Source organism: Grammomys surdaster, unplaced genomic scaffold (assembly GCF_004785775.1).
Source record: "Grammomys surdaster isolate TR1022 unplaced genomic scaffold, NIH_TR_1.0 125973, whole genome shotgun sequence".
Classification (NCBI taxonomy): Eukaryota; Metazoa; Chordata; class Mammalia; order Rodentia; family Muridae; genus Grammomys; species Grammomys surdaster.
In genome coordinates this window covers 4,797,690-4,813,618 of record NW_021620790.1, presented here as the reverse complement: position 1 = coordinate 4,813,618, position 15,929 = coordinate 4,797,690, and the positions used below count along the sequence as shown (strand labels likewise).

The 15,929-nt window shown below is 35.2% G+C and overlaps 1 protein-coding gene across 3 annotated transcripts in view; it reads right to left on the bottom strand.

Annotated features, from left to right (window-relative positions):
• LOC114609465 (contactin-associated protein like 5-3-like) overlaps positions 1-15,929 on the bottom strand; it is a 565,569-nt gene that overhangs the window by 78,035 nt on the left and 471,605 nt on the right. For all 3 annotated transcript variants that reach the window (XM_028753829.1, XM_028753830.1, XM_028753831.1), the window contains one exon: positions 6,981-7,199. In XM_028753829.1, the coding sequence (XP_028609662.1) occupies positions 6,981-7,199 (219 nt within the window). The remainder of the gene's footprint in view (positions 1-6,980; positions 7,200-15,929) is intronic.

Sequence of the window (15,929 nt, the reverse complement as noted above, 5' to 3'; positions counted from 1 at the left end):
CATCCTATGCTACAACTCTATTATGTTTTGGTTGACAAAAGCAGTTCTCAAACTGTGGAAAATGACCCCTTTGGAGGTGAACCAACCTTTCACAGGTCTCCATATCAGATTTTCTGCATATCAGATATTTACATTACATTTCATAAAAGTAGAAAAATTACAGTTATGAAGATGAATTAGCACTGAATAAAATTTAAAGTTTGGGGGTTAGCACAACATGAGTAACTATATTAAAGGAGCAGCATTAGGAAGATTGAGAACCACTAATAAAGAACATAACTATATTTTCATGTGTACTTGAAATGGTAGATAGAATAGGCATTTACATTTTGCTCTCTTAGACAAGAAATATGTCATTGAAGAAAATAAATGCATAAATTGGTGTTGGTGAAATAGGTTCCTCAGTAACATTCTTGGTTTGCAATCATGAGGACCTGAGTTTGATCCTCAGAAATTATAAAAAACCTATGTCATGTGGTACATGCCTGTGATCTTAGTAATTTAAGATATGTGGTAGAGACAGATAGATCTCTGGAAGCTCACAAGCCTGGTAGCCTAGCCTACAAGAAAAAAACTACAGGCCAACAAGGAACATTGTCTTAAACAAATTGGAGGTGTGTAAGAACTGTTCTCAGATGTGATATTATGCGCACACATCTGTATCCACATACACATACATACACACACACACACACACACACACACGAGCATGTACTAGAAGGGGGTATGTGTAACATGAAAGGATGCTAGAGTAAATGAGTGCCATGAGAAAATAATGAACAGTGTAGATAGTTAGAAACAGCATGATGGTTATAAACATGTCTTCCTTAATCCATCCCAGGTATGGAGGTTCAAGTGAAAATAGCTTCCTTAAGTGTAAGTTTGCGTATCATTCCCCAGTTGGTAGAACTCTTTAGGAAGAATTAGAAGATATATTCTTGTTGGAGAAGGTGTGTCACTTGAGCCTGCATCCGAGGTCTCAAAAGTCACATAGCTTTCTTTGCCTCATGCTTAATATCAACACATAAGGATGGCTATTGCTTTGGGGCAACATGTCTTGCTGTTGCCATGCTTCCTACCATGTTGGTCATGGACTCTAGCTCTCCTTAACTATGAGCACAAATTAAGCATTTTCATTTTTTTGGTCATGGTGTCTTATCAGGGCAATAAAAAGATCTAAGACACCAGTTTACCATATGTGTTTACCAAACCAGTATACACAAATGAAACAAACTGCTTATGTCCAAAGAATAAAAAAGAACTTCCCTGAGGCACTCTAAAATAATGACAAAACTTGAGATTGTTTCTAATATTGATAAGAATGCAGGCCAAGAAAGCAAACTTCAATTGCATTATCTTGTTTGTATCAATTCCTGTAAGACTCATTTAGCCAAAAGATAAATCAGTTGCACATATAAGCCTATCATAAATGAATCATTATTATTATTCATCATCATCATCATTATTATTATTATTATTATTATTATTGCTGGGGATTATGTTAAAAAAAGAGAAGAGGATTTATGGATTCTAACACTTGGCTCTGTTTCTTTTCCTCTTTAGTCACCCTGCTTCGTGGATTTGAATAACCCTTCCTGTATCTTTTTAGTGTAATTTTTCTCCTAGCAGAGATAATGAATGCAAGATCTATTGCACATTTACGTTTATGTGGCTTAGTCAACAAGTTTATAAATGATGGAAGTGTGGCTAGGGGCAGTTTCTCTGGTAAAAACTGAACTTTTCAATGTAGAGACATGCAAAATTCAGTGTGATTTTTTTTCCCTAGTCAAGAACGCCATGTCCTGTCACATGCTGACAGAGCACAATGACATGAGGTATTGTGTATTACCTTGTACAGTGAATTAAAGCTATATTTTTACCTATTTATTTTATTTTTATAAAGAGGAAAAATTTATAGAATTTTATTGTGAAGACTATTTGTATTAGCCTAAATGTTGAATAATTTTATAAGGATACACACCATCACCCTAATATACACTCGTGTGCACTTACCTGTATGTACGCAGATACAAAAACAAATATACTAGGCCATACCTAAACACACAACTACATGTGCATGTATACACAGAGAAATCACAAATATAGATGCATACATACATGTATAGGCTCAGAGAGGTAACACAAATACATGTATATACATACATGCACATACACACAGATTCAACACAAAGCAATGTAGAAATCTTTGTACATGCACACAGAGAGACACATGTACACATAGTGTCAGAGAACAATTTATAAAAGTCAGTTTTCTTCTTTTACTATGTGGGCTTTAGGAATTCAGTTCAGGTTGTTTGTCTTGGCTGCAAGTGCTTGCATCGGATGAGCCAATTTTCTATCCCCATGTTCCAATTTTTAAAAGAAAATGAATACTTGCAAAATTCCAGTGTGTCCATAATTGACAAATCAGATCGCAGTGTGCCTGTTTTCTTGCTGCCTTTTTTTCCTGGAATCATTCAGATTTGCCAACTCTGCACATACATATTTCTGCTGTCATAGTAATATATTTTCTGATTTGTTATTTTGAATCTTGACTTATGTTCAGTTGTTAAGTAGCTATTTTTCCAAATTATAATATTCCTTCATAGAGATGCTTATTAGGATCAGTAACATAAACAAAGTTGAACTATTCTCAAAGTATTCATAATCTCCTCCCAAAGGTTATAACTGTTATAACAATTATTCAAACAGAATATCTTTTATCTCCCACTTTCCACCCCCAAGATGTGTGTAAGCAGTTCAGGGACCTGAGCAAAGTCGCTTTTTAAAATCATCTTCTAGGCCAGAGTGAGCTGTCAGTGAGGCAGCTACCTGTGTGCCAATGTTGCTGTGAACATGCCTCACCTATAGTCATAGAGGAAACAGTAAACTTTCTGTCTCAGTAAGGGGGACTTGAGTAATATTGTTCCTTTGCTTTGTTGTTTTTGCCCTTTCTAGGTTGAATAGACAAGTTAGTTGTTTATGTTTTCTAGGGAAAATTCACAAAACTGTTTACGATAGAGTTAGAAGAATGAAAAACATATCTTTATTCATAGAGTAGTTTGCAAACATTTTTTAAAGTCTCAATCTTGATCTGTGTGTTCCTTGTGATTCAAAATAATTACATTAATTTTAAGTATAGCCATTTCAAGCATGCTTGTGTTATACTAGACTTTTCAAGTTCATAGAATTCTCAATGGACCAGAAAGTGGTGTTGCTACCCTTTGTCCACAAAGTGGGGAAAATAATTTCAGAAAGATCTTCTTGGCTATGGTCAGGAGTCAGACAAACTTTACACGAAAGTGCAGGGGTGAAATGAGATCTGATGTCTGACAACATTACAGAGGACTCCTACCCCTAAGTGCTGAGAGATTATACTAAATAATTTAGGTTAATAACACAACAAATAGAATCAACCTTCTTCTGCTTCTCTCTGACACGGTTTCCTATTCTAAGACACATACACTCATTCATTATCCTTTTGGCTCCTGACATCAATCTTCTTGACAACAAAGACCATTGGTTGGATGGTGTAGCTAGAAGTAATTTGGTACAGCATATCTCACTTGGTATAGGTATACAGTGAATTCATTAGGATAGTGTTTCCTTGGATTGAGTATAAATCAACTCTTGAAAGGTACTACCTTCATTTCAAGCCTAATTTTTATCACCAGATATTTAAATTGATCACCAATACAATGAGTTGTGCAAGCAAGTGGATGGGTCTGAAATTGACATCCTGATAGAGTTGTAGCCAAGGTTAGTCTAAGGAGCATGCCAACTTCTCTTGTGCTTCTCTCTCAAGTGAGTCTCACCCATATTAGAAATTACTGTGGTTTATTGAGTTTATTTTGATGAAACTGGAAAGAGAAAAAAAGGCTGGTGGAAGTCATCTTTGACTGTTGCTTCATGTCTCCAGTTTAGTGTTCAATGACAGGTACATTTGCAAATGTCATTTGTTGAAATGAAATTGAAGTCCCAATATTGCCATTTTTGTTTAATTTGTTTCATCAACAAGTGAATGGATGAATGAATGAATGAATGAATGAGGGAGATAGTGAATGTTTTGCTTAGTCATTTCCCTTAGTTCCTGTTAAGTATCTATGATAAAATATCCCAGCAAAAGCAACAGGGAAGAAGGTGCTTATTCCATTTACAGCTCCAGGGTAGAATCTATCATTGAATAAAGTAGAGGCTGGAACTTGAAACAACTCCTTACATCTACAGCGAGAACAGAGAAAGAATGAATACCTGCATGCTTACTCTTAACTCACCTTCTCCTCTCTTATAAAGAGGAAACAACTGACAAATGTTCATTGGCTCTAGAGAATGGGCTGTATGTCTGTATCCCTGCAGAAACCCAGGAGTCTCCATTTCCCACAGTCTCCTTTAGTTCCCTTGAGGCCAGCACTCAATGGGCTAAATATGACTCTGATTTAACAAAAATTAGTATGTCAATGGTTTTTCTGTTGCTATGTTGCACCTCATTGTACTTCTTTTTCCCTCTCCATTATTCTTCCTTTGTCTTATTTCTTCCTTCCCTCCTCTCTTTTCTTCTACCTTTGAATATTCTGCAATTTATTCACTATGTGAATTACTTGTGCCAAGGCAGTAATTAGCCTATAGAAGCTTAATGTCTGTCATAGTAAATTTTAACTGTTAATTTGACAGATTTAGAATTCCATAGGAGACAATCCTCTAATATGTGTATAAGGGAGATTCTAGATTATGTGAATTGAGGTGGGAAGATTCACACTAAATGTGGATGGCACAATTTCCATTGGCTGCTTTCCTGGACTGAAAACAAAAGTGGGGGGCATAAGCACTGGAATACATCTTCCTCTGCATTCTGTTTAGATGTGACAAGCTGCATCAAGTGCCTGCATACAAGAAAAACCAGAAGAAAGCAACAGCAGAAATGAGACTCACAGACTCATCTTCCTAAGTGTTTACTATACAACGCTAGTATATCTGGAAGGATGCCGCACCCACTGGGAAAGTGTGAGACTTTCCACAATAAGCTCTTCTATGAACACAGGGATGAGGCATGCGGGAAGTAGACCCCTGTCAGTCTTGAACTTTATTTCTAATCAATTGCAAAGACAATTGTATCCTTATTCCAGCTACTTCTCTGCTAAAGTCTCATTGATAATACTAATTCACAGAATAAACGTGAAATATGAATTTCAGACCTCTAGCACTCATAGTATCTGGGAGGTTTGTCATAGCAGCCATCTGTACTCCTATCACTCAGGAGACAAAAACAACATGCTCCAGGGGGAAATTAGGTTAACTACACCAACCAAATCATGGATTCAACAAGAGACCTTGACTCAGTAATAAAGTACAAAATTATTAAGGAATGTTCTTGATATCACTCTCTGAATCTTGATGCTTTCTGGAAATCTAGCAAGCAATGACTCATTAATCAACACTTTTCAAGATATGTTGGAGTAGGTGTGCCCTTGTTGGAGTAGGTGTGTTTCTGTGAACACGGACATTAAGACCCTTCATCCTAGATGACTGGAAGACAGGATTCTGCTACCAGCTTTCAGATGAAGATGTAAAACTCTCTCATGGTTAGTCTATAATTCATGTACAGGTCTGTCTAAGCATCCAAATTCAAGGGTTACATAGAATTGTATAACCTTATGTCTTATTATCTACATCAAAATTTAAAATCCTCACTTGTATTTAAAGCTTTGTTTTGGTTTAACAGTTCTGTATCACATTTTTTCAAATTATTACTTTCTAAATTACAGTGCAAAGATTGGCCTTATTTTCAGACCTGGACTAAAATATCTAAAATGCTGCCCAAATCTCACATACATGCCCCCTCCCAACATGCTCACACACATACACACTCATGATGTACACACACTGACACATATGCACATGAGTACCATGAAAAGCAATTACTTCTCTTAGATCATATTGTCATCCCCAGTATCAGACAAGGATGCCTGAATAGCATGAGCTTTCCATGACTATTGATGGAGAAAACGAGGGAGGGAGAAGAGAGGAGGAGACGGGAAAATAAAGGGAAGTACAAGTTCAGACCATAACTTCAGCTTCTATCCATTCCCAATACTATCACTGATTTTCTTTTCCGAGAACATACTGATGATAGCGCTGAGTCTCACTGAGAGAATGAGCAAGGAAAGGCATCTGCTCAGAGACTAGGCTGTTTCTTTGTGCAAAACCAAGGCAACTCTAAATGTAGTGTTGTGATTTTGTAGAATATCAAAATACTCCAATATTTCAAGATTGTCCATGTTAGGAATATAGTCCATTTAATAGAATACTTACATCCTATACATGAAGCAATGGGCTTGATCACAAGCACTGCATAAGTCATGGTGCTTAATGGCTGCAACCACAGTATTTCTTCAGTTGAGGTAGTTCACATCTCCAATCGCCTAACATCAATCACTAATTAAGAACATGCTCTTTAGACTTACCTTCCACCCAAATATTTCTGGGCATTTTCATAATTAAGAGTCTTTCTTTCAAGTAACTCTAGCTTGTAATGTGATGAAATAGAATTGGCCAGCACATTATCCAATGTTTACTACTGAAACCTGAAGTTGATTATTTTAGTCAAATTCTTTGACCATCTTGTTGACAATAGGTAACAGAAGTCAGGGAAGAGTGATGAATTGGAATTTCTATACCTATACTATAAACTTCTATTACAATGATCCAAAATGTAAAACTCCATCAGTGTTTGAGAACAATAAGCACAAGGAGAAATGGTAATAAAATAATCTGGCAACTAAATTTGCTTAAGAGTAGCACAAACTTTACTGCAACTACCACAAAGAGAGAATAAAACAATTTATACATTTAAATTTATGGTGAAAATAACACAATATTTTTATTGATTTCTATGTGTAAAATACTAGGAATTGTCCTTGAACTAAAGCATAAAGCCATTTTGAAGGTATTTAAAATGATGTATGATTTATTATATCTCCTACCTACAAACAATTGGCTATTCAGCCCAACTTGGAAATGGCCTCCTTCTGAGGTCTCTCTCATACTCCGAGGAAGGTTGTCCACCTGCAATAAGGTCTCCTTAAGGTTTCTCTCAGCCAAGATGTAATGCCATTGGTTGTCATTCAGAGGAGAAGGAGACTGGACAAGGAGTTCAGTGGGGCCATTCCCAACATCAATGGCAAATGTGATTTCGGAAGGAGCTGCAGCAAAAAAGAAAGAGGGATGAAAGCATGAAGGCCATTGTCAGTGTGTTGCAGGTATAAGAATCTTCAGAATGTTGCATGAAAGAAATTATATGTCTCCAATAATGTGAAGAGGACACTTCTCAACTCCCTGTAGCATTGGAATTGTGATGGAAAACTACTGCTTAGAGAAAATTAATTTTCTCTAAGATCTTAGTGGGATCCAGTGCCTTCCTTAGGTAGATGTGGCATTGGCATAAACCATACATGTTTTCCCTTCCCTAATCATGATCATTGGTAGGAAGATGCTGAGGTGAGCTACATGTCAGCTAGACTTTTAGGACAGCAGGGTAAGAATGTATTTCCTTTAGGACAGTAGGTTAAGGAAGTATTTCCTTTAAGGGGTACAGCTAGCTTTAGCCTGAAAGAGATATTCAGAAGTATGAGAAGAGGAAAATTAATGGTCACATCTCACTTTATGGAAGATTTAACCAGAGATAATGTAAGCCCCATGTCTTCTGCATAGAATGATGTAACAACTACCATTGAATTTCTTATCTTATGTGTACTAGTTAAAATGAGTTTTATAGTGACTGTAGACAAATGCATACCATTGACATCTAAAAGCCACTAATTCCATGATGCACAAATAAGTACAGAATATGTGAAGAAATGCACAAAGTGGAACGTGGGATGAGAAAGTTTACATATACATTAGAGTCAACATTCTAGGCTATTTCTATGATGTCATACTGGCACTCACGTGTAGATGACTTAATCAGTAATGTACTTGCCTTCCAAGCATGAGTATCTGAGTTTGACCCCTACCATCTTTAAGAAATTGACAATCATGGGAAACATCATGACAGTCTCAGCACTGGGGAATAAGACATTGGAGGGTATTTGAGGTAGACTAGAAGGCAGCCTAGGCTAGCCAATAAGAGACTCTCTTTCAAAGAATGCAGATGCCATTTCTGAGGATACACCAAACATCATTTGGCTTATACACCAACACTAACAAGAAGGAGGAAATGAGAGAAAGGAGAGAGAGAGAGAGAGAGAGAGAGAGAGAGAGAGAGAGAGAGAGAGAGAGAGTGAGTTTTCCCATACTACTGTGCCATACCAAGATATCTGTTTCTATTCACAGCCAAAATGAGTTTGCTATGAGAAGCATATCTAATTAGGAACACTTTGACTCAAACCTAAGTACACACTGGCTGTTTTGTTTTTTATGGAATGCAGACACCATTACTTAAAGTAATGAAAATGAAATGCTGTAGCTGAAAGGGGACAGAATGAAGAGGGTTAGAAGATCCATAGAAACCTCCATTGCTCTGTCTAATAATCTAGATGTATCAACTTTGGAAACTGCTGTTGAATAGCATATAGAACTATGTATAGGAGAGGGGAATATATCTATTTTGACTCACTGCAACTGTTAAAGGACTCTTCCTTTCTAAGTAGCTGGTCTACATGGTTTCTTATTATGAACTTTTTAGAAAAAAATGTCTATCTGGTTTAATGAGTAATGTGATTGTATTTGTAGCTAACAAGAATGAGGGTTTTGACATCTTGTTTGAGATTTTTCCCTCCATAGCAATAGTAATAATAACAATAGCACTAAGAGTAGCAAAATAATGCCTTATTAATTATTTATTTTATGTTTATATATTTATACCATAATCAAAACACTAAATGCACAGAACAAATAAAGAATACTACAATCTTTAAGGAAAAAAGGCCAAGTGTGATATGAAGGCAGACTTATCAGAATTACAACAGATTTATCAACATAGACTATAAAACCCAAAAAATCCTGAACAGATGTGATCCAATTCAAAGAAAACACAAAGCCCAGTCTAGTCTACTATACCCAGAAAAACTCTTAATCACCATAAATGGAGTAACCAAGATATTTCATGAGAAAACCAAATTTAAAATGTATCTTTGTACTAATCCATCCATACAGCAGATACTGGAAGAAAAACACCAACACAAAGAGGGTAACTATACCCATGAAAATATGAGATCTCACAACATACCTCCCCAAATAGAATTACACATAAATAATACCACTGTCAGCTACAAAAATAATAGGAACAAACAATTATCTGTGTTTAATATTTCTCAACTTCAATGGACTCAATTCTCTAATTTAAAAAAACAAAACAAAACTGGCTAACAGACAGCATATGAACAGAATCCAGCATTTTCTTGTTATAAGAAACACATCTCTGTGACAATGATAGACACTACCTCAGAGAATGAGACTAGAAAAGTGTTTTCCAAGAAAAAGATCACAAGAACAAGCACAAGTTGTCATCCTGATATCTAATAAAATAGATTTTCAACAAAAAGTTATCAAATGAGATGGGATGGACACTTCATATTCATCAAAGGATAAAGGCACTGAGAGAGTATTAATTCTGTACATCTATGCCCCAAATGCACAGGCACACAGATTTGTAAAAGAAACTTTACTAAAGTTTAAACACACATTGATCTTCAAACAGGAGTAGTGTGAGTAGACTTGAACACCACACTCTCACCAATGGACAGGTCATTGAAACAGAAACTAAATAGAGACACACTGAAACTAATAGAAGTTTTTAATCAAAATGGATTTAACAGATATATGTACAGAAGATTTCATACTAAAACCAGAAAATATACTAAAACCAGAGAATATACCTTCTTCTCATCACTTCACAGTACTTTTTCCAAAATTGATAGTATAATCAGTCACAAAACAAGTCTCAACAGATACAAGAAGATTGAAACAACCCCATGCATCCTGTCAGATCACCACAGAATAAACTTAGACTTCAATACCAAGAAAAACAACAGAAAGCCCACATACCCATGGAAACTAGAAAACTCTCTACTCAATAATAACCTATACAGGGAAGAAATAAAGAAAGAAATTAGACTTTACAGAATTCAGTGAAAATGAAGACATAGCATAGCAAAACTTATGGGACATAATAAAGGCAGTGCAAAGAGTAAAATTCATAGTAGTACGTGCCCTGGTAAAGAACAACTTAACAACACATTTGAAAGCCCTAGAACAAAAAGAAGAAAACACAGACAAGAGTTAGCCTAACTAACTAAAAGACACAGAGAAAGTATTCAAAATAACACAATCAGAAATAAAAAGGGAAACATAGCAACAAAAAATGAGGAAATTAATAAAATTATCAAATAATGCTAGAAAAACCTTTACTCAACAAAAATGGAAAACCTAGATAAAATGGATGACTTTTTACACAGTTACTAAATACCAAAGTAACATTATTAACAAGTAAACTACATAAATAGTGTCACATTCCTGAAGGAAATAGAGGAATTCATTAAAAGCATCCCAATCAAAAAAGTGAAGACCCATATGGCTTTAGTGCAGAATTCTACCAGACCTTCAAAGATGTGCTAATACCAATACTCCTCAAACTGTTCCATACTATAGAAAGAGAAGGAACTTTATCTAATTCTATGTAGTCACAGTTACTCTGATACGTAAACTACTTAATGACCCAAAAAAGAAAGAAAATTTCAAACCAATTTCTCTTATGAATATCAATGCAAAAATACACAATAAAATTTTAGCAATGCAAATACAAACACACATTGAAATCATCATTCAAACAGATCAAGTAAGGCTTCATTCCAGGGATGCAGGGACCAGTTCAATATATGAAAGCTATTAAATTAACACACTATATAAACAAACTAAATAACATTTCATGATCATCTCATTAGACGCTGAAAATTCATTTGAGAAAGTACAACACCCCTTCATGTTAAAAGTATTGGAATGCAGAGAATTTCTAGGCCCTTATTTAAACATAATAAAAGCAGAATACAGCCATCAATCAGGCAATAACAAATTGAATGGAGAGAAACTTGAAGAAATACCACTAACTTCAAGAAAAAGACATGGTTACCATTCTCTCTGTATCTATTCAATACAGTACTTGAAGTTCTAGCTAGAATGTTAAGACAACAATTTGTATCAAGGGGATACAAATTAGAAAGGAATAATTCAAAGTTTTACTATTTTCCAGATGATATTGTAGAATATATAAGCTACCCCAAAAATTTTACCAGGAAACTTCTACATCTGATAACAACATCACCAAAGTGCCTGGATACAAAATTAACTCAAACAAATCACTAGATTTTATTTTTTACACAAATGATAAATGGGCTAAGAGGGAAAATAGAGAAAAAACACCCTTCACAATAGTCACAAATAATATAAAAATATTGGTGTAACTCTAACCAAACAAATGAAAAATCTATATGACAAAAACTTCAAGTATTTCAAGAAAGAAATTGAAGAACACCTCAGAAGATGGAAAGAAATCTCATGCTCATGCACATGGATTAGTAGGATTAACATACTAAAAATGACCATCCTACCAAAAGCAATTTACAGATTCAACACAATCCACATCAAGATTCCAACTCAGTTCTTCACAGACATGGAAAGAGAAATTCTCAAGTTCATATGGAAAAACGAAATCAATGGATAGCAAAACCAATTCTTAACAATTAAAGAAATTCTAGGGGAAATCAACATCCCTGTCCTCAAACTTTACAACAGAGTGATAGTAATAAAAACTGAATGGTATTGGTACATTGACAGACAGGTTGATCAATGGAATAGAACTTAAGACTCAGAAATAAACCAACAGCCTTTTGGACACTTGATCATTGGCAAAGAAGCCAAACATATACAGTGGAAAAATAGAAAGCATCTTCAATAATTGGTGCAGGTCTAACTCATGGTCTGAATGTAGAAAAATTAAAATAGACTCATATTTATCTTGTTGCACAAAACTGATGTTCATGTAGATCAAGGACTGAATTGAATAGAAGAAAAAGTATGAAAAAGCCTCCAACTCATTGGCAGAACTCCAATGGCTCTGGTTTAAGATTATCAATTAGTAAATGAGACCTTGTGAAACTGAAAAGCTTTTGTGCAGCAAAAAGGACAAATTGGCAACCTACAAATTGGAAAAAAAAAGTCTTCACTAACCCCATAGACAATAGAAGGCTAAAATCCAAAATAAATAAAGAACTCAAGAAGCTAACCTATATAGAAAAATAAACAAATAAAGTAACCAAAACATGGGGTATAGAACTAAACAGAGAATACACAACAGAGGAATCTTGAGTGGCCAAGAAACACTTAAAAAAAATCTTGAAAGTCTTTCGTCATTAGATAAAATGACCCTGATACTCCACCTTACACAAATCAGAATGGCTAAGATCAAAAACTCAGGTGACAGCACATGTTGGTGAGGATGTGGAGAAAAAGGAACACTCCTCAATTGCTGGTTGGATTGTAAACTGGTACAACCACTTTGGAAATCAATCTGGAGGTTTCACAGAAAATTGGAAATAGTTCTACCTGAAAAAACAACTATATCAGTTTTGGGCATATACCCAAAAGATCCCCTAGCATACCAAAGGAACACTTGCCCTACTATGTTCATAGCAGCCTTATTTTTAATAGTCATAAGCTGGAAACAACCCATATGTCCCTCAAAGGAAGAGTGGCTACAGAAAATGTGGTACATTTATACAACAGAATACTATTCAACTATTAAGAACAAGGACATCAAGGTTTTTGCATCAAATGGATGGAACTAGAACATATAACCCTGAGTGAGATAACCCATACCCTAATGAACATGCATGGTATTTACTCATGGGTATTAGCCAAAAGGAACAGAATGTCTAGAATAGAACCCAGAAAATGAAAGGAGTTTAACAAGCAGAAAGGCTAAGTGAAGATATTTCAACCCCACTTAGACAGGGGAAGAAAATACTAGCAGAAGGCAGAGGAAGGGAGGGATCTGGGTGGGAGAGACAAGGGTAAGGGTGTAAGGGGGACAGGATCAGGTATGGGTTTCAGGTGGACAGAAGAGAATTCCAAAGGGCCAGGAGAATGTACGGAAATATGAAGACTTGAAGGTTTGGAGGTGGGCAGACCCGCTAGAAAGTACCAGAGATGTGGAAGTTAAGAGACTCTCAGGACTAAATGGGAATAACCATAGATGAAATGCCCAACAGTGGTGAGAGGAAACTTGTAGAGTTTACCTCCAATAGATAAACAGGACCTCAATTCCAGGGATGGGGTATCAAACTCATAGTCAAAATTTCTGACCTAGAATTGTTCCTGTCTTAAAGAACTTCAGGAGCACAATCACAGAAGGCAAAGGTGAGGAAGCGACATGCCCAACTTGGGATCTATCTCATGAAGAGTCACCAAGGCCTGGCAGTATTACTGATGATATTTTGTGCTTATATACTGGATTCTAGCATGGCTGTTCTCTGAGAGGACCAATCAGTAGCTGACTGAGACAGAAACAGATACTTATACCCAACCATTGGACTGAAGTTGGGCTTCCTGTGGTTGAATTAAGTGAAGGAGGGAAAAAGTCAAGAGGAGTGCAAACCCAGGAGTCTCAACTAACCCAGACTCCTGGCAGCTCACAGAGACTGAGCCACCAATCAAGAGCACATAGGAGCTAGTGAGAGGCCCCCAACACATATATAGCAGAGGGCTACCTGCTTGGGCTTCAGTTGGATAAAAAGTGATTAATTCTCAAGAGATTTGAGGCCCCAGGGAGGGGAGAGGCCAGGTGGTAGTTGTACATCCACTCAGAGACAGAGGAATGAGGAATGGGATAAGTAACTGTTGGAGGACTAACCATGAGGGGATTCAATAGCAGGATTGTAAGTAAATGAAATGAGAAATAACACATAAATTGTAAGGAATGTTAATGAAATAACAGTTCACCATCAAAGGTACACACACAGCATAAAGTCACTGTATTTTTAACAAAATAGAAATGATTCTTAAATAAGTACATTTTATTAATTAACATTTATTGAATGTTATAACTTAAAGAACATTTAATGTAAACATCTTCATATATTCTACTGGCTCCATGAAAAATTAGAACAATGTGTTTGTTTTCAAGATTAAGAAAGGACTGGAGAGATAGTTCAGTGGTTAAGAGCACTGTCTGTTCTTCCAAAGGTTCTGAGTTCATTACTAGCAGCCACATGAGGGCTCACTATCATCTGCAATAGGATCTGATACCCTCTTTTAGTGTGTCCAAAGACAGCTACAGTGTACTGATTATATATATATATATATATATATATATATATATATATATATATATATATAATGATTCTTTAAAAAAAGAGTAACAAAGCAGCGTTTCCCTTTCTTCTGTATGATTTTGACTACCATCTATAATCTGATTGTATACATACTCTAGTGTCAGCACTAGAGTTAAAAGAGCTCAAGAAACTGGAAAACTTTGATGTTTTTGTTCAGTCTCTTTCTACTAAACGGGAGATAAACCTATGATAAAATCTGCAATAAAATAATTTTTGTAACCAAAGTATACATATGTATGTATATTATATATAATATACATATATACACATACATATAAATACATACACACACATATATATATGTAAAATATTTAATTACAAAACTGATGAAAGAACCTAATATATAATAAACAAGATTAACTCCCTAACATTACTAGCCTATACTTAATTTTATTTTTATGATGAAAATATTGAGTCTAAAATTCAGACTTTTTAAATTTAAATAAGAAAGCCAATGTTTTCTGTTCTTAAAATTCCTCCATGTTATAAAGCATAGCAAATATGAATAGAAAGATTGAAACGGTAGGTAATATCTAAACATCAATATGCACTCATTTTCTATTAAAATAATGTTTAAAGTCCTCTTGGATTCAAGTTAAAATAGTTTTAGCCTAACCTTCTGGAATGGGGAGTCAGTAGTATGACCACCCATGCCACCCTTCAAACACTTTTACAAGACTTTACTAATGAATTACATTCTGAAAATAGCAAACAGTTTCAATATTAAACCCTGCCCTGAAATATCAAGTTCAAAGATTTTAGGTCCTAAAGTGTTATTTAATGTTATTAAACCATTGCATATATTAAAAATATTTTCTGTAAATATGAGTACTTGGATATTTTTAAATCACTAGAGTTGATCCTAGCAAAGTCAGACATGGACAGTACTATAATTTTGGAAGTTTACTATAAAAATGGTTTGCTTTTGAATCTTGTCCTGGAGTTGAAAAATCTTCCCAAGCTCTTTATATATCTAGGAGTTTTTATGAAAAAACAGTTTTATTGAAAATGAATAAAAAATATTATCTTCTCAATGTAATAGAAAGACTAACATAACTTGCAGTCTCATTTGAACATGAACAGGGACAGGAAATCAACTTTATGAAGTCATTGAGAACTTTGCAGAAATACAAAGTATAGATAGATAATTAAACTTATTACTGCAACAGACTGAAACAATGTTTTTCTGTTTTCATAAAAATTAGTGATCATAGCTATATTTATTTTTCCTTTCAGTACTTGTATGTAGTTGTGCATACAACAGAATACATGTATTCTGACATGTAGTGTTTCATTGTAAAAAAAAATCTTTTCATCTACATTTTTTTAGTGCTCATTTGCCTTCATGATCATTACTTCACGGATGGGGAGAGGAGCTTTACAAAAGTCTAAATCATGCATCTAAATCTGTACATGCCCTGCTGTTGGTACGAAAGAGGCTGAAAACTGTATGAACTCTCACTGACTAGTTACACTTCTATTGCTGGGAGATAAAACATTGTGTGTGTGTGTGTGTGTGTGTGTGTGTGTGTGTGTGTGTGTGTGTGT